Raw genomic sequence first — 18350 nt, 5'->3', positions numbered from 1 at the left:
ATTATTGGTAGCGAGGCGTCTAACAATTAAACTATTGAAATGTGGCGTGAGGCTCTCAAACGTTTCGACCCAGTAACCCAGTTCGTGGTATCGAGATTTGTTAAAACCCATGATCTCGGAACCCATTATTCCGGCTTAGCTTCGGACTTAAACCCATCTGAGCTCGTGCATCTGCCACTTCCATCGGGACTTAAGGGTGGCACAAAATATGACGCCTGATCCGAGTCAAGCGGACTGATGAGAGACATACGTCATCTGGTTATAATAGATAAAATGATTAAGATAACTAACTCATCAGAACTCCATAATACAAGCCATAGACTAAAGTAAAACAAAGACAAAAGAAAGTGTTGGACACAACAGATTGACGCTAGTTTGCCGCTATTGTTAACAGATCATGCACGCATCATGCACCCCTTAGTATACCAACCACCATTGTCTCGCAGTATGGAGCACATCCAATCGGCCGCTCGGCCTTTCACGGGTGATCCTCCTGCGAGGTACAGAGGTCTTCACACCACCATTAAGCTTCCATTCCCCTGGCGCAACATACTTTCCTCCCCCTTGGATACTCTTATCCACAGCACCAGCACACCATTTGTCAAAGGTAGGTAGGTCCAAGCTCAAAGCACTGTTCAGCTGAGAATGGACATCCTTGAACTCATCAGCTGGTTTAGTCCAGCCTTGCAGCTGATGATGCGCAGCCTTGAGAAGCTCAAGGTGAGTCCGTGCCTCGGAGATGAAGCGTTGACGGTCGGGATAAGCCTCTCCGAATTCGTTGCCGCTACTGCATGAGATCATCTCACGTAGAACGGTCTCGTGGATCGACATAGCGCTAGCCTTCCGACCACTGTCGGCGTACAGGGAAGCGAGAAGGCGGGAGAATTCGAGAGTCTCCACATCAAGGCGGCCACGGCTACGACGAAGGTTGTAGCAGATCAATTCGGCTGTCTCGATGGCGCAGATCACGTCCTTGCGAGCATACTGGGCATGGACAAGCTTCTTTCCAATGTCCAAGACGGCAGTTGAAGACCATCCAGCCTTCTGCAGTCTCTCACGTGCGTTCCAGAGACGGTGGAGGAGACGCTCAAGCTCATCCCAGTTCCTCTGAGCTCCAAGAAGTCTGATGAGGCCAGAGATATCCTCGAAGCGCAAGCAGAGGTAGTCAATGTTGGCCTGCTTGAAAGCAGCAATGACCTCAGTCATGATCTCACGTGAAGTGGCCAGCATAGCGTTTCTGATCTTCTCCTCCTTAGGGTCGGCTGGGTGAGGTACATCAATACCCGCCAGGAATTCAGCAAGCTTGTAGCCGTACTGGATACAGTTCTGGCGATGGTACAACTTCTGAGCTTGAGCAAAGTGGAAGACACAGTGGCCGAGCTCTTCTGCGCAATGCCAGTCCTTGGCTTGGAGGAGCTCCTTGACCCTGACGCTACCGGCCTTGACAGCGAGAAGAGGGAAGTCAATCTGAGTAGCACCACGATCCTTTCCAAGCTCGCAAAGGATAGCGAGATAGAAGACACGAAGATGCTCGTCAGCCACATCCTTGAAGTACGACGCATACTTGTTCTTGAAGAGCTGGAAGAGTCTCTTATCGAGAACAAGAAGAAGCTGAGAGCGCTTGTGCTCAACCCAGAAGCCCCGAAGCTTGGCACCGCATTCTAGAATGACTTCAAGTTCGGTCTCGCGTTCCACAACACGGGAGTACTCCTCGTAAAGGACTGACTCATAGATGATTGTGGCCATGATCTCAGAGTAGGTTGTGGCGCAGTCATTGGGGCATAGACCATGCTCGAAGGCGCTGAGGAAGACAAAGACGAGCTTGCTCAGATGGGCGTCAAGCTTTATGGTAAGATCGTTGCAAGGGATGGACCCTCGGAAGATTACCAAGTGCCGAAGCTGACGGAGGACTTCGTAGCCCTGCTGGACAAGGTTGACCTTGACATAAATAGAAGCCATGGTAATTGCAACCTTGAATAGAGTCGTGGTGACCTTGCAAGTGGTGATGACTTGGGTGATGTGAAGCTCGAGAAGTTTGATCATCTTGACGTGGTACTCCTTGGTGTTGCAGGTGTGATACAAAGTGATGATGTACTCGAGCTGCTGCAAGGTCTCCTCATGCCAGTATCCGAGAGTGATCTTGAGATGGTCGTAGGTCTCAATGCAGATCTGAATGGCGCGGTCGATAGGAACATGACCATGACCCTCCTTCTTGCCGCCAGTCGTAATGATGGTGACATACAGCTTGGAGAGTCGCTTCTTGACCGTGTTAATAGTAGTCTCGGTGACAGTAGTCGTAGTCGTCTTGGTGGTGGTGGTCCGCTTGATCACCTCTTCATAAACAGTGACAGACTCGTGGACATGCTTCTCATGCTTCTCACACATCTTAGCGAACCCGATCAAAGCCAAGATGTAAGCATGGGACTCCCCACCGCAGGTTCTCTGAATAACCTCCTTGTACTCGACAGAGATCTTGTAGAGTACAGAAAACTCAACCTTGATATGGACCTCGAGAACGTAAGTGTACTTCTCGTAGATCTCACAGATGATCTCCTCAGACCACTTGTGTTCTCCATGGTGGTGGCAGACAGTCTCCCACATGAAGGCACAAAGCTCACGAAGCTCAACCCACATGCCGCGGCCGTGATAGTGGCGGCAAAGGAAAAGGCCAGCCTCGAAGGCATCGTGATGACAATGCTTGATACCCTTGTTCAAGACAGTGACGATCTCAAGATAATACTTGTACACGTCCTTGTGGCCGATCAGCTTGCAGTGGCGAGCCAGCTGGTACAGGGTCCTGATGGTCAAGCGATGGGTATGACCAAGGTGCTTCTTGTATCGCTCAAGGATCTCAATGTAGAGCTCAATCACCTTCTCATGTCGATGATGTTCCTCGTAGAACTCAATGAGAACCGTGAAAGAATCACACAGCAACTCATCCTCAAGACCGCAAGAAGTCAAGCAAGCACGGTAGATGCGAAGGTAAATGAACTCAGCCTTCTCAAAGTGACCCTGGTGATGGTAACACTTGGCGAGACGACGAGCGACATGGACGCATTCTCGGATAGAATGCTCGGAGAGAGTGATGGTGACATCAGTGCTCAAGATAGCCTTCCAGGTGACCTCGAGGGTGCGCTTGATGACAACTTCAGCCTCCGACCAGCGGTGATGCTCAAAGTAGATACCGATGAGAGCCATGCAAGCTGAGTAGAAGGCATGATCAAAGCCAGACTTCTTGCAACGAGTGTAGTGCATCTCATAGATCTCCTTGACGACTGTCTCAGTAACCTCAGTAGTGGTAGTCGTAGTCGTCTTGGTAGTGGTCGTGGTTTCAGTCACCTCCTCCACGACCTCAGTGATGAGAATAGTAGTCTTGCGAGCTTCTTCATCGTCACCCTTACCGCAGCCCTTGAACCAGCCCCAGACCTTGGTCAAGATAGTGACGGTAATCTCGAGAAGACCAAAGGTTCGGCAGACGACACCAAGTTCTCGGATCCAGAAGACGAGAGTCTCAGTCTCGCACTTGTGATGCTCGTACTCGGCCCAAAGACAGATGAGGATAGTGGTAGCTTCCTCGTGGCGATGAACTTCTCGCAGGTACTTGCAGTACTCAAGAGCGATCTGGATCTTAGAGATGTGCACTTCAACGCTGGCATTGAGGCGACAAGTGATCGAGATGCGACGCCAGATGCTGATGAAGAGACGCTCGGCAAGGTAGAACTTGCCACAGGCATGGTACGACCAAGCGAGCTTGATCATCATGGCGATGCAAAGGTGAGAGTGGATGTCGAGTTCTTCGGTGGTCTCGAAGATGAACTCTTCCATCTCGCAGATACCTCGCTCAGCCTCCTCACCCTTGAGAACAATGTCAAGGGTGCCGAAGAAAGCGCCAATGCGACCAGCTTCGGGAGACTTCTTGCCAAAGCGAATGACAATGATCTCATAGAGCTCCTTGTAAACGACAGTAGCGCGCCACTCCTCATGAATGCTGATGTAGAGCTTGGCAAGCTTCTCATACCAGCAGATGACCTCGTCACTGGATCGACCATGCTTGTGCTTGCAGATCTCAATCCAGACGCGGATCATCTCCTCCCTGTAGGTCACGATCTCAGTGCGCTTTGTGACAACAATGGTCTCAGTCCAAGTGAGGAAGAGATGAGTGCATGAGCTGACAAAGACGCTGGTCTTGGACAAGACGATTTCTCCGAGCTTAGCAGCGCGGTAGTAGTAACGCGCGCCACAGGCATGGGCATCAGAAGAGGTAGAGAACTTGACATGGATGTGACCAAGAGCGATGAGACTCTGAAGAACAGAGACATGCTTCTCACCAAAGCAGGATTCGCGAATGCGGAGAGTGAGCTCGTGAAGCTCGATGGTCTCCTGGCGGACATCGTGTCTACCCCAGCAAGGTCGCTCAAGTAGAGTGAACATGACGGACTCGGGGAAGATGTCACGGAAGCCTTGAGGCAAGGTGATCTTCCCATCTGAGGCAACGAAGCCTGCATGTCGGAAGTGAACAACCCAGTTGCGCATGACATAGCCCATGAGATGATGTCGGCTCATGATGACCTCGACAACAGAGTCATCGAGCTCATCAGTAAGCAGCTCCTGGTCATCATCAAGATTCAATCGGGCGTACAGAAGCATCCGCAGAGTCAACTGGGAGTGAGCCTCCTTCTCAGAGAGAAGAGACTTTCCGAGCAGACCCTTGAAGTAAGCCTGGACAACGGCGTTGCGGAAGTGAAGACGGCCACCTCGAATGATAAGGAAGTCGCTGCACTTCTCCGACACGAACTTGGAGATATTCGAAGCAGTAGGGAGCATACATCGCTTTTGCAGGTCGGTGGAGAGAAGCTCCGCGATTTCTTGAACAGAGAAGGGAGTGTTGGTGACAAGCATGAAAGACAGGAGATACTTCGCAGTCTCGTTTTGCTTCAAGTCCAACTTGTCGACAGCAGTACGAAGGATGTCATTGACATCAGCGCTGAGGCTCTTGACCTTCGCGAGGAAGCTGTCACAAGACTGCTCGCGAACCAAGAGGCGACCAGCGTAGAAGGCCCAGAGGAAGCTGCCTTTGGACTTGGCAACCAAGTCATTGACGATCTGCTCGCGGTCGCGATGTTGGACATCTTGGAAGTGACTAGACTTGGATAGAGTCTGCTTGAGGTGCGAGCGGATATCCTCCTGGACCTGCTGCTGCTTGATCTGGTATATCTTGCTGCAGTCCTTGAGACCATCGAGTCTTCGTGAGAAGGTGATGACACGAGTTCGTGAAAGATCAGCTATGCATTCCGAGAGGATTTTGTGGAAGCCGACAGCGCTCTTGGAACCACCGACCATCTCGTCGCAGCCATCAGTCAGCAGGACAAAGCGTGAACCTGAGCTCTCAGCGGCGCGCATACCAGTGCGAAGGGTATCCCAGAGAGTGGTCTCAAGCTTGCCAGTATCATGGGTCTTGGAGTAGACCTCAAAGGCCTGAACAAGACGCTGGTAGAGCTCAACATCGCCGACGCTTCGTTCAAGAAGCTGGAAGACGAAGCTCTTGATGCAAGCCAGCGACGTTGCCTCCTTGGGGGAGTCCCAAGGGAAGTTGTAGGAAAGGACAGTGTAGGACTTGTAGTCAAGAGGACGCGCAAGTCTCTCTTCAACCCACTCGGCCAAAACACTCTTACCAACACCAGCCTCACCCCAAAGGTTCAGAGACTTGTCCTTGCTGTTGAGGAAGCTGGTTAACTGGCTCTTGATCCAGTAGCAGGTATCTTCAGAGCGATCAAGATGCTCGTAGACCTCATCGTAAAGGGTGTTTCTGACCGAAAAGCCAGAAGAGGGTTCAAGGCGCTGACGTACAGACTTGAGGCTGATGGAGAAGGAGTTGTGACCAAGGCTGTAGCGCCAGACACGATCGCAAAGATCGTCCTTGGCCTTCCAGATGGAGTCAATGTATTGACCAAAGGCTGCGTCAAAGCTGATGGTGACGCTTTCTCTACTTCCAAGGCTGTCAATCTTCTGCTTGTAGTGGCTGGCGATGCGACCGATGAGGTGGACGAGTTCGCAGAGGATGTGGGCAGCGGACTCCTTGATGGAGGTGGACATGTACTCGAGGTCGCGGATACGGGAGACGGTGGAGAGGAGCATGGCTAGCTCGTAAAGGGCGATGAAGGTGGGCACCAGGGCCTTGGCTTGACCGTGTCCAATCTGTAGAAGTCAGTACTGAACATGACGATACAACAAGAGGACAATTGGGGAGTAGACATACCTCGAGAAGAACTTGGCAACTGGCCAGGGCAGCAGATGCCGAAGAGTGGGCGCCGGAGGCGAAGCTCTCGATCTTGCTGGCGAAAGTGGTGATCTGAAGACCAAAGAACTGAGCAGTGCTTAGGACACGGTCCCAGTCGCTGCCTCGACGAGGCATGTGGATGAGACGTTCATCAGAGATATACTGGAGATATCCTCGGATATCCATCTCATTGAAAAAATCCTCATCATAGTCTTCAAACCGGACAATCGATTTCTTGACAGTCCGCGTCACCTTGGTCAACCGCTCAAATTCATGAAGTTTAGTAATAACCTTTGACTTGGAAGTAGACCCGTTGGTAGCTGTGATAGTCAAGCTGCTCTTTGCATCGATATCATCTTGCGAAGTCTGGTTGGATGCGACGGTGGTGCTCTCGCTCTCACCATCTGAGATCTCCATCTCATTGACGCTTACTGCGATATCCTTCTGGTGCTTATCCTTGCCAATGCCGGCAATGGACTGCTTGATGCCATTGCGAACGGACTCCATTGTTCCGCGTGAGGAGGAACTTTCTTGTGTTTGTAAAGAAGATGACGAGCTCTTGCGTTTCCGTCTGACTGTGTGTAAGTTGTCAGCGGAGAGGGAATAAGGCTTGAGTCAAGTGGACGTACTGTCGAAAGTTTTCTTCAAACCCAACATGCTCAATTAAAAATGTGTAAAATGGTGGTACATGGACAAAGAGCCCTTCAGAGTGCGCAAGAGACAGTCTCACAGGCTGGACAAGGGTATTATATATCTACTCACTGATCAACACCAGAAATCTCTCTGTCGCAGCTGAATTACTTTCGGAGCTACCCCTCAAACGCCAGCCAGCCAAATTCAGGGTTCGCCCTCCAATTGCTAGCTTGGATGCAACCCCTCAAAGTCTAGACAGAAATGGTCTTGGAGCAAAAAGCAATTCATGCCGTGTAGCCTCAGCGTCCCGAAGGTCCAGAATGTGCATTGCTAATGGGGTAGATGATGAGAAAAGGTCTGAGAGCTAAGCTTAGTGTACAAAAAGAAGTATCCCAAAGGCTGGTGAAAGAGGACTGAGAGTGACCAAGTCATTTTGTCTATCATGCCAATTGAGGTAACTTTTCTAGGCTGGCTGTGGTGAGGCACACACATACCAATCATGATGCCGTGGCTGAGCTGAAGTTCCAGCAAGGGTGGAAGCTGAGCAACTGAGCTACCGTTTCTCACTTCCCCATTGGGAACGAGGCTTCAATAGTTCCGGCCGATCAAACCCTAGGATTCCATCGGTTCGCGGGAACACCAATTTAGACACACGGCCTAGACCGTCCCTAACCAGAGATAAGTCACAAAATAATTTATCATCTTAGAGCGTGTCTTGGGTGATGCATTTTTGACACCACCTAAACCGTTCAGCTACCGATATTTCATGTAAGCCTCGTCACCAAAAGGTTGTCCCAAAAGAGCAATTCCACGTTCCGTATCAGCCCATGTGGCTGGCTGCACTACTGTACAGTTACAAGAGCTGAGACAAGAAGTCGAATCTATCGTGAAGGGGAATTGAGTTATTGAACGGGAATGCTTGGGCCCCTGGGCGAGGATGAATCTATTGGACAATCGTGGTCCAATATCCCGGATCTACCTTTCGGGGCTTGAACCATTATTGTCGCGTATCGAAGCGAAGTGTTCAGGTGATTGAAGAAAAAAGCATATCTGAAGGGAAGGTCAGACTCAGCCTGGATCGGCAGCGTCGGGTCCCCTTTTGAACGATTACCCTTCGCTGTCGCCGGCAGGTTGAGCAGGGATCGACCCCTCATTGACGCTGTGGATGGCCTCAGCTTTCAGTGCTGCGTTATGGTTTACACTAAAGCTGCAGCGATGGGCGATGCGGGTAATCGACGAGTGGTGAGCATCGGGAATAAAGAATCGCATGTGACTCAATTGATTGTTCGCAATCTTCGCATTGATTGTTTGCTTCTTCATAACTAATTTAGTTAGTAGAGTCCCAATTGTCTGGTCCTGGGTCTGGCCTCCCTGATGAAACATCAATTAAGCAAGGTGGCGACCATGTGGGTGAACGCTCCTCGTGGACTCTGGGAAGAATCCAAGTATTACTAGTAGACATCTTTTCAATTACTATAGGAGACTCCACGCTGATACTGTATGAGCGTCTGTACAGTAAAACGCGAAAGGGAGATGCGCTGAGTGCCCTCGCAGAGGTGATAAGATACCAGAAAGTGCTATCGATAAGTGATTTGATAAGAAGATGATAAGATGTCGGCTGATAGCAAGATCTGTTGTTCCGAAGCGCAGAAGGGTAGACTGGAAGACCATCAATGCACAAGCTAAAAATAGAGGCAGCTCTTAGTCATCCTACCCTACAGCAGAGAAGAAAATCACAGGAAACTGGATATCAGAAGTTCTAGCAGGTATAAGTGCAGTTAAAAACTATAGAGAATCTCTTCTCAATAGATACTATATACTTAAACGCTCTGAGACTGTCTTCTTATCACTTATTCTGGCTATGTGTTAGTATTAACCCATTTCATTCAAAATGCATTCTGATGGAAATCACAACTTTTAGTTCAGCTCGACAGATGTGGGAATTTGAAGGTCAATACGTCTACTCTAACTTGAGCCATGCAAAACGGGCCCGCTGACTGTTAGTGCGAAAGTACTCCATTTCCGACACCCTCGCTGGATGTGACGTCTCCCCACTCGGCGTGTAGTCTCTGACAATCCGATTGGCTCGGTCAAACGGAACTTAACGCGCGCTCCGTTGCTCACGTTCTTGGGGTGCTGCGCGTCGCGATTTCTCAGATGACGTCGGCCAATCTGACCGGCCACTTTTAATTGAAGACATGAAGCAGGCGAAGCTACGCGGCAGGCTATAACATTGTTTCAGGCGAATCTGTACCCGTAGGATCCATTCTTGTGTTCATACCAATGACGTACATAGCATACATATTCTCATCACGACGCGTTAACCCGGCTTCTCCATCAAATTACATACGCGACTAAAGCGAAGGATCTGAAACCATATGACATCTTAAACATCATCACTTAGGAACTGGGAAAGTACTCTCAGTCACTGAACCAGAACCTGTGTCAATAATCACCTGGACACCAGGCAGCGCCTTTGGCTCATTGTATGACCATTGCTGAGCGCCTAGTCATTTCAATCAGTATCTGTTTGGTAGATGAAAGGTGGTTTGACTTACTGTTTGGTCCCTGAGCACCAATGGTACACGCGACACCCTTATCCAGAGCCTCGAAATATTTGTACGTGACAATGTTAGGTCGCGCTTCTTCGAGAATCACGAGGAAGTGGTAATACTGGTCCTTGTCTCCATACCGAGAGACGTACCACTCGACGCAAAGGGAGCGCGACGGTGCTTGACCAGTGATCTCGTAGTAAATTCCCTGGGGAGTATCCTTGTAGATGAAAAGGTCGCACCAGAAGGGGAGCAGAGTATAGGCAGGGAGACTTCCGCTGTGGGAGGGTAGAGGCTGGTGAGTGTAGGTCGGATCACCCGAGTCAAGACTGAGAAGGCCGTTAATAGACACAAAGACATTGGTAGACGCGTGGTCATAGATGGTGATAGGGAATGGGGAGATAATCGGGTAGTAGATGTCATCAAAGTCATCAACCGCCCCGCCGAGACTTCCAACGATTGGAATTGGGTTCGAGAGAGTCTGAACAGAAATTAGTCACTCCATCCTTGAGGCCTATCATTAGATACTTACCACTGTATTAGCAAGTTTAGGTTTATTAGCTTCTTCGAGCTGAAGTTTGACTCGCTCAAGCTCAGCCTCCGCCGCTCGCTTAGCCTCTTCCTCGACCTGAAGTCTCTTCTGCACATCAGCATCATGAGCGTTGGCGGCATCGACCTTGGCTTGGAGATCTCTCATGGACTCGTCAGAAAGACGCTTTGCCTCATTGGCTGCATCCATTCGCTGGTGGTCTTCAAGATCATGCGCGCTCAGTTCATCGATCTTGTCCTGAAGAGCTTTCTGTGTCGTTTGAGTCGACTGCTGAAGATCTTCGAGGAGTTTGAGCTTCTGGTCTCTTTCCTCCTGGACACCAGCCAGATTAGCTTCCAGAGTGGCGATGGTGCTGTCTTTCTGGACAATGGTTTGGTTGGCGGTTGTCAGGCTACTGTTGACCTGATTGAGAGACTCAGTGAGAGCAGCTACCTCTTGGTTCTTGGAGGTCAGCTGAGCCGTAATACTGTCAAGACTTGCAGAAATTTCAGTGTTGGTTCTGTTTGCCGTGGCCAGTTGCTGGGTGAGAGCGTTGATCTGCGAATCCTTCTCCCCACAGTTCGCCTTGCAACTAACGATGGATTCCTGTGCAACACTCAACTCATGCTTAGTGGCAGTGAGCTGCTGGCTCTTGGTGTCCAACTCCTCCTGCAAAGCAGCCTTCTCCTGGATAGCCTTCTCGAGGGCATCATGGGCTGCATCAAGAGACACATGATCCTCTCTATCATGCTCAGCCTCTCGTTGCCATCGCTCATGTTCTTCAAGAAGGGTCTTGTCAAGCTTGCTCTTCAGACGTCCTTCAGCTGCCTTGGACTGCTGAAGAGCTCTTTCGGTAATGCGAAGCTTGCTTGCCAAGTCCCTCTCTGTCCTTATGGCAGTCGCTCGGGTACTTGCAAGGCGTTGCTCCAACTCTTGTTGGGTCTTGACATATCCGGAAACCGTCGACTCGAGTTGTCCAACCTTGTGAGACTGGTCGTGAAGTTGTCGGCGAAGAAGGGTCATCTCGATTGCTTCATTTCCAATGGTATCGATGGCAGCGTAGAGGCGTTTTTCAAGGAGCTCATAGTCCTACATCAAGTAAGTTACTACTGTTTACTTAATTGTTGTATCTGGGAATGATAGCCTACCTCAGTCAGATGACCAGCACGATCGATGAAGGCGACAGCCCAGGCCAAGTTCTCAGAAATACTGCTACTAAATGGCAACGGCTTTGTGATGCGCTGTATGGCAGGATGCTCTGTAGGCATGCAGCACTCGAACATAACTTCCTCGATCGCCGGATTAGTCGCGACGGAGACAACCCTGCGGTATGTCAATAGTAAATCTTGAAGCAACAAATGATAACCTTACTGAGGCTGAGACACCGGTGTCTTGTGCTTCCGATGATGAACCATTCTGCTGGTGCTTCCAGATGGGATGGAGGTAACGTATAGGAAGTCTGATAGTGAATTGTTGATCAATAGTAGGTTTGCTTTCATGAGACGTGGACTCATGTGGTATTTATAATATATCTCTCAAGATATTAATACAGAGTATACGTCATTCGCGATAGCCAATGATACACTCCAGAACACCCCGTCCTTACAGTCCAGCCTCTAGATCGCAAAACAACCACTCTTGCTACCAAATTCTCAATCGTGGCTACCATGACATCCAAATATTTGCATATTATTGACAACGGAGTGGTTGTCTAGCACATGCTAGATGGTGCTCAACTCTACAATTGAGGTACAGTACTTGTATAGCGTTACATCGGAGGCTTGTCTTATGACCTTTCAGCAGCCAAAGTGAAGCCCCTCGGCAAAGCCGGGTTGATGGCAGACAGCCAAAAAATAAGCCCATGCGGCAGAGCTCTGCTGACACAATAACACAGCGCATGCAGCTTTGGGTAGCCTTTCAGCTAACGGCATAGCGACGATCATATACCTTTAAGAACATACGGCTTGCATACAAGACTGCTCTTTATTGAATATTGAGTATCTGCAATGCTACGCACTTGCAGGACCCTGAACAGAAGTCCCATTTCCGTAAATGGACACCCAAAAGAATACGTACCATCTCCGGACTCAAGTGCTTGACGGATAGAAGTGGAGAATTTGCAGCTTCATATCACACATACGATACTGTGACGACCAGTTATGTTGTGCCGATTTGAGCATGGAATTGAGGGTTCAAAAAGCCTTGTTTTCTAAGATCTAGGTCGCAGCGGATTGCTGCTTTTGCGCTGCACACCGCCAAAGCTGAGCGGGAAAAAGCTAGGCCGATTCCGGTATTTCCGGCCTTATCCCCACGGATACCCTGTTATTTAGCTGCAATAAGGTTACTCAGTGACAGGCTAATAGGAGTAATAGATATGCTGAGAAATAACAATCGACGATCGATGTGAATTAAAGAGTCATGAGGCACGCGGCAACAGCTAGGAAACCGCCAAAACCGCCAAAACCAGATAGATCCTTATAACTGAGAGCGCCAGCCGTAACAGGAACAATAGATGGGGTGTGGGTGGTACGGTATGAGCCGTTTGTCAAGGTGATCTCACTGGCGTTGGACTTCCTATCCCTATTATAGTTGGGACCGGCTTCTTCCAGTACAGGTGGTTGCGAGGCCGGGGTCACGAGTGGTTCCATCTTGTCAGGGATATCAACACTGGCCGACACTGGGGCTATATGGGTGGGCACAGCTTCAGTATCGGCGACAGGACAAACAGTGGTGTAGAGCTCAACCATTTCGGTGACAATAACGGTCTGAGCCGACTTGGCTGGGCAGTTGGTAACAGATGCTGCGCAACTGACCGTAGTATAAACCATTGTTGTGTAAACAGTGGATGTTGTATACTGACTAGCTGGAGCTGCGACGACCAAGCTGCCCGAGGAAGTGAGGGAGCCCTGACCCGAGGCCGAAGCTGATATGTTTGCGTATCCGGTCTCGAACGTTTCAGAGACCGTATGCAATGGCTTCAAAGTTGTAGTTGTGGCCGAGAGTGTGATGGGTGGTGCTCCGCTGATTTTAAACGTGGTTGGTGTTACGGGCGGCTCAGATGTAGGAGGCGGTGCACCTCCTACCAGAAAGGATGTTGGCTGACCGACCAAGCAGTCCGTTGCTGTTTCCCCGATCGTGACAGGAGTTATGGCAAGGGTCTTTCCCTCACCTTCTTCCACGACCTCGTCGTCCTCCCAACCAACGCTCACATCTCCTTCGGCCCAGAGCCCGAAGCCGATGTTCGCGAAGCTTGTCATCTCAAGGCCACATGTTTCGGTCGAGTGGACGTTATAAACAATCTCGGGAAAGTTTATATAAGCGCCCAACTCAGCCTGTGCGTCAATCAAGGGTGTGTCGAGGTCCAAGCCTAGTGTGAGACGAGCCTGGAGGGCTGCTTTAAAAGTAGCAGATCCAGACTCGACATGTAAGGGAATGAGCTGGAATGTGTCATCGCTCAAGACCCTTTTTTGCAGTTAGACTCTCACTCAATTTCAAATGGCATGAAGGATCTGACACTCACAAGTTCGTGTCCTGGAGTCCGCTGCTTGGGATGTAGTTGAAATAGGTTCCGTGAGGGATCACAACGTCAAAGCCAGCCCGGACATCAATGTCTGCTTCAATCTCTAGTGCAATACCTATTTCGAAACTAACGCCACTGGACTTTTCCAAAGAGAAGAAAGCAAAAATGGTCAACCAAGCTCAAAGGTCGATACAATAGACTTACAGAAGATAAATCAGATGGCCAGATTGGAAGGAAGGCTTTACCGCCACCTTGTGCAACCAAGCCCAGCTCAATATGAGCCGCGGTGTTGTAAAAGGCCACATTGACAAGCGAATCAGTAATTCTGGTGTCTTCTTCGAGTGTCAGGTTGACCACTATACCAGCTCTCGCCTTGCAATCAATACAACTGAGAGTCACACTTCCGTCGTCAAGAGGGCTTGAAACACACGGATATCAGAATCAGTCAGCTTTCGGCTGGAATATGGTTTACACACATGTTAATTGGATCCTCCAAGACATTGAGATCTTGAAACTGATCCACAAACACAGGAAAAGGAGTTCCGTATAGATTCACGTCTTGGGTGTCATCGCCTTCTGGCGCTTCCTGAGGCAGCCCGTTGGCCAGGTTAACTGCTGCCAGACTGGCGAACAGCAGTTGTAGTATAGGACTATGCATGATAGCAGCGAAAGTGGTGAATTTGGTTGTTATAAAAAAACGAAAGACTTGGTCTGCTCTGGTAGAGGCCTTTATATAATTTGAAGAGAGTGATAACCCCCGCATAACGGCGCGAGCTACCTGAACTCTTATATGGCTTTACTGCTTTCCAAGTCACTCAACCGTGGCCGGCACTATACCCTTGTGGATTCGGATCTTTCACTCTTTCAAGTCAATGCCGAGGGATTCGAGCCTAGATGTCGTCTGTAGCATGTCCCCAGATCCTACAGAACAGGAGCGAATTGGGAGACAACAGTCCTCCGCATTTCAACTCCTTTATCAGCCGATCAGAATGTATCGCTAGTAGTAAAGCCAGCTGGCATTATAAACCGGAGATTGTCCTTCCTATTTCGGGCAAATGCTGTCTTATCTCGAAAACTACTGCAGGCAGAAGGGATTCAGCCTCACAGAGCTTTTAACTACATTTAGTTACTGAAACAATTGTAGGCTCTCGAGGTGATTGTACTGAAAGGGCAGGGCGAGTACAAGGATCAAGGGCTGACACATCGTCAAAGATTTCAAGGATACTCATGGTAAGTCACAACCATTGGGCCATGACAACTCGTTGTAATTGATCCTTGGTGTCTTTTGACAAGACACGAGAGAGCCAGTTTGCTATTTTCATCTTGTTTCTCATAGACCTGCTATGCGTACAGTCTCGGACCTCCCAATCTTATCACATGCGCGTTCACAAAGGAGAAGGCAAAGATGTTCCCCCCACCACAGCACTGCATGTAATGATTACCATTGGCTGGTGGTTCAGCCACGAGGTTTGTGGTGGTGGACGCTCGCTTACGCCCTGCAGGGTAGTTGTCAGCGCACAGACCTAAGATCAAACGACAGGATATCCCTAAGCGAAGGATCGTTCAGTCCTAGATTGGCTAGTCCAACTTCTAAGAAAGGACAAGCTTTGTATCTAGAACACCATCTGGCACAGCCCTGCTGTCTCTCCCGGCTTTACCAATACCCGTGATACACGCTGCAGACGCCGTAGAACCCGCTAGATCTTGTACCGCCTTGGTTAGGTCAACTTCCCTTAAAAGGGTACGCTCCGCAAATAACTTCCATTTTTCCACGTAGTAGCTTAGCTCACTTTTGCACAGCCTCGAGTATTGCGAGTCATATCTCCGCCACTAGAGATATGCTCATGACTCCCATTGGCTTATCACTCAGTAATGATTATTCCATTGTTATTACCTTACCAATCATCGGACCGTCTTCCCGGTTTTGTTTCATCACATTTTTTTATTACCCCTTTCCTGTGAACTTTATTCCCGCTATTCAAGTCCGGCACGACCGGCTTGGGATCTGCCATCATATTCCTTTTCCCTCCAAGACACAGTACATATATAGGCACATACAGTTTACTACCATTTTGAAGACGGCTGTTTGGTATCGCGGGGAGACTTAGAAAGATTAATAGAAATCTGAACAAAACAATAAAATGTTGTGTCTACTGAACTGAACTCTCTACCATAGTAGGCGAGGAAACAGAGCTCACTGGCTCAATATAAGTAGCGACTCCCTGTTCTTCAGAACCTGGAAGCTCATAGACATGCACTCTGCCTCCCACTCCCTCTTCCATAGGCTCTCCATGCAACTGGTGGATTTGATTATCAATTCCCGCAAGCTCTTGATGTGTTTTGAGAATGGAATATACTCCAGATTCCGTTGAGTCTCCTCCCTCGGTGTCAGTTACCTCTTTTGGCATGCCTACCTGGCTGGATCCATTACGCTCATTTCTTCGAGTGATCAACAAGTATGCTGCCGACGCAGCGATGGCCAAGCCAACCACTACACCAACCACGATGCCCACGATAGCGCCGCTGCTCAGTGGCTGGCTTTCTGGTTCGGGATCTGATTTCACCCCACCGGTACCGGCTCCTTCCCCTCCCCTTCCTGACGAAATGTTGTCAGTGAGAGAGTCGTCATCAGCGTCTTTGGAAGTGATGGTAACGACATGTTCCTTTGCACCCTCAACCCAGGCACATTGGGACACATTGAACACACCACGCTCGTAGTCAGCTGTAAGATATCTGAATGAATCTGTTAGAATGCATTCTGGTCTTGCTACACCACCCTTAGGTATCTTACGCTTCTTGGAGAAATACTCGTCCCAACGTGTATTGGGATTCGTTCGTTGCACGCTTTAGTGGGAAGTAATAATTGGTCTTATCGACCAATGGATATTCTGCCTTGAGGTCAAATGCACGATATGGAAGAGTTATCGTCACGCTACTTCCCCCTTCGAGCACATCAGATAACCGAAATGATACTTCGGCGTTCGAAGCAAGTAGTTGGTCGTGATGCGACTCGTTGACTAAATATAGACCTGTGCTGTCGTCGAGTGTGAGATCAAATGCAGACTCGAAGGCTTCAACAGCGTCGTTGGGAAGCCAAATATTGGGATCGGTCGAGTCGATATAAATATGGATCGGCGAGTTTAAAAGCTGTGCTTCATCCGCTCCGCTGTAACTGATGGCTTGAAGGGCGACAACCAGATCACGAGTAACATCGTTTGCCATGGTGAACGTGACCGAGTTCTCAATGAATCGTGAAGAGTCGTAGCCAGAGAATATCAGTTGACCATAAACTTTCTTTAGACCTGGAACCAGCAACGATTAGATGTAGCCCGGAGAGAGGGGTAGCCAAGGATGACTATCAAGTGCTTACGATACATAGCGCCAGCTGTATAACTCCAACTGAGACTCGGGATGTTGTTCTTATTCTTCAAGGTGGTGATAAAGGACGGAGAAGAGAAGTTACCCAGCGTAGTAAAGTTCAAGGGCTGAGGGTTAATCCCAAAGATACCTCTTCAGCGGGTCAGCACACCATGGAGATCGATATCAGGCAAGGTACCACTCACAGATAGAATGGCGAAGCTGTGGCTATACCACCGATCGTCTGGTTCTCCAACGTAATACCGTTTGCTCCATCGACAAGGCCAACTCCAACAGTATCTAGTCCAAATTTTGCTGCCTGGACATATCCGAGATTCGCTTCGAGGCCGACTCCCCCGCCGTTGATACCGTAGGTTCCTAATCCGTTCCAAGTCGACGATTCGTTGGGTTCAAACATGTTGCCTCTCGATACTGCGCAGTCCGATGGGACCTTGTCTAAAACGTCTTTCGAACAACCATATTGTGACAGGACGACTAAGCTTTCCGGGGCGGCTGTAGAAACCAGCACTCGAGCATCCTGTCCGGGGCTGCCGAGTCGGAGGTTGAAGGTGCTCCAAGGTCCATCATTTCCCTCACTAAACGCGATTGTTAACCAGAGGGCTTAGATAGTGTCGATATGACACAACTTACAAGTATTGGCTAGAGGGAATAACAATGGCAGATGGGGAAGCACGACAGGCGGTTACCCAAACCAAGAACCATATGAAAAAGAGCCGACCAAAAATGTCCATGATGGTGAGTTGTATGGCGGTCGAACGATTGGAGTAAGAGGTGGAAAGCTGTTGACGAATGTGAAGATTCGAGTGGACCAACTATTCTTTGGCTTCAACTCGTGACGAAGTGTCACCGGGGAAATGTGGAGAGGCTTTTGGGGAGTGATCAAAGTGATACGGATACAAGCCGGCCACTGGGATACCGAAACTTTTGTGTTAGTGCTTTTTGCCCACATTGTTCCGGCCGCCTTAGCCTTCAGCCAGAGCATGGACCGGGGAGGAACCTTTGATCTCTATCTCGCCGCATTTGTATATTGGGCCGAAGCAGGATTGTGTTTTGTGGAACAATCACATCTCAAATTCTCGAACTCTTGATACATCGCCCGACTAAACCGGAGTGGGTGGCGGCGAATAGGCGGCAGGGCTGAAATTAGCGATCGGGAACACTCCAGACGCTCTCTTTCAGTCTTTTATGGTGTGGTAATCTCCGTGAAGGATTCGAGGCTGAAATGTGGTGGGTCAGTAGGGATATCCTAGTTGAAGTGTTGATATGGACCATACCCAGTACAGAAGTTGGTCTAACCTAACTCAATTTAGGGTCGTTGAGCCTCAGAGCTTCCTGTAAGGGTCATGGGCAGGGGATGTTTCGAAGATCTCAACGGTGTCAGGAACACAGCAGACTGCCTTTGTAAATTGTGATAAATATCATAGTACTACTCTCTAGTCCCGAGTCTAATTGAACAAATGA

At 49.3% G+C, this 18350-nt stretch overlaps 4 protein-coding genes across 4 annotated transcripts; all 4 read right to left on the bottom strand.

Annotated features, from left to right (window-relative positions):
* Positions 1-238: 238 nt before the first annotated feature.
* On the bottom strand, positions 239-6975 carry B0J16DRAFT_309594 (uncharacterized protein). The gene is made up of 3 exons (XM_046124915.1): positions 6907-6975; positions 6257-6852; positions 239-6195 (listed from the first exon to the last, which is right to left on the bottom strand). Exons 1-3 carry the CDS (start codon positions 6932-6934, stop codon positions 418-420), a joined length of 6402 nt encoding a protein of 2133 aa, XP_045978482.1. The 5' UTR covers positions 6935-6975; the 3' UTR covers positions 239-417.
* Positions 6976-9306: 2331 nt separating this feature from the next.
* B0J16DRAFT_274520 (uncharacterized protein) lies at positions 9307-11406 on the bottom strand (the record flags this gene model as incomplete). Its single annotated transcript, XM_046123671.1, has 5 exons — positions 9307-9416; positions 9469-9943; positions 9995-11080; positions 11140-11314; positions 11363-11406. 5 exons carry the CDS (start codon positions 11404-11406, stop codon positions 9307-9309), a joined length of 1890 nt encoding a protein of 629 aa, XP_045978481.1.
* Positions 11407-12181: 775 nt separating this feature from the next.
* Positions 12182-14169, bottom strand: B0J16DRAFT_375063 (uncharacterized protein; the record flags this gene model as incomplete). Its single annotated transcript, XM_046130657.1, has 4 exons — positions 12182-13453; positions 13512-13651; positions 13716-13929; positions 13988-14169. 4 exons carry the CDS (start codon positions 14167-14169, stop codon positions 12400-12402), a joined length of 1590 nt encoding a protein of 529 aa, XP_045978480.1. The 3' UTR covers positions 12182-12399.
* Positions 14170-15300: 1131 nt separating this feature from the next.
* Positions 15301-17683, bottom strand: B0J16DRAFT_417708 (aspartic peptidase domain-containing protein). Its single transcript, XM_046133693.1, has 5 exons — positions 17520-17683; positions 17075-17464; positions 16882-17021; positions 16303-16813; positions 15301-16244 (listed from the first exon to the last, which is right to left on the bottom strand). The coding sequence occupies exons 1-5, from the start codon at positions 17618-17620 to the stop codon at positions 15662-15664; spliced, it is 1725 nt and encodes a 574-aa protein (XP_045978479.1). The 5' UTR covers positions 17621-17683; the 3' UTR covers positions 15301-15661.
* Between the last annotated feature and the right edge of the window lie 667 nt (positions 17684-18350).

Source organism: Fusarium flagelliforme, assembly GCF_020744385.1.
Source record: "Fusarium flagelliforme strain FIESC 12 MPI-CAGE-AA-0113 chromosome Unknown B0J16scaffold_7, whole genome shotgun sequence".
Classification (NCBI taxonomy): domain Eukaryota; kingdom Fungi; phylum Ascomycota; class Sordariomycetes; order Hypocreales; family Nectriaceae; genus Fusarium; species Fusarium flagelliforme.
Note: the sequence above shows the minus strand (reverse complement) of the source record. Positions and strands in the feature narration are given on the sequence as shown.

Excerpts from the sequence above, each read along its gene's own strand:
- B0J16DRAFT_309594 (XM_046124915.1), bottom strand. The coding sequence starts at position 6,934 with ATGTTGGGTTTGAAGAAAACTTTCGACA. Across the intron at positions 6,853-6,906 it reads TTTGAAGAAAACTTTCGACA|TCAGACGGAAACGCAAGAGC; the intron begins GTACGTCCACTT and ends ACTTACACACAG. Across the intron at positions 6,196-6,256 it reads GTTGCCAAGTTCTTCTCGAG|ATTGGACACGGTCAAGCCAA; the intron begins GTATGTCTACTC and ends TGACTTCTACAG.
- B0J16DRAFT_417708 (XM_046133693.1), bottom strand. The coding sequence starts at position 17,620 with ATGGACATTTTTGGTCGGCTCTTTTTCATATGGTTCTTGGTTTGGGTA. Across the intron at positions 17,465-17,519 it reads ATTCCCTCTAGCCAATACTT|TGAGGGAAATGATGGACCTT; the intron begins GTAAGTTGTGTC and ends AATCGCGTTTAG. Across the intron at positions 16,814-16,881 it reads TACAGCTGGCGCTATGTATC|GTCTAAAGAAAGTTTATGGT; the intron begins GTAAGCACTTGA and ends TGCTGGTTCCAG.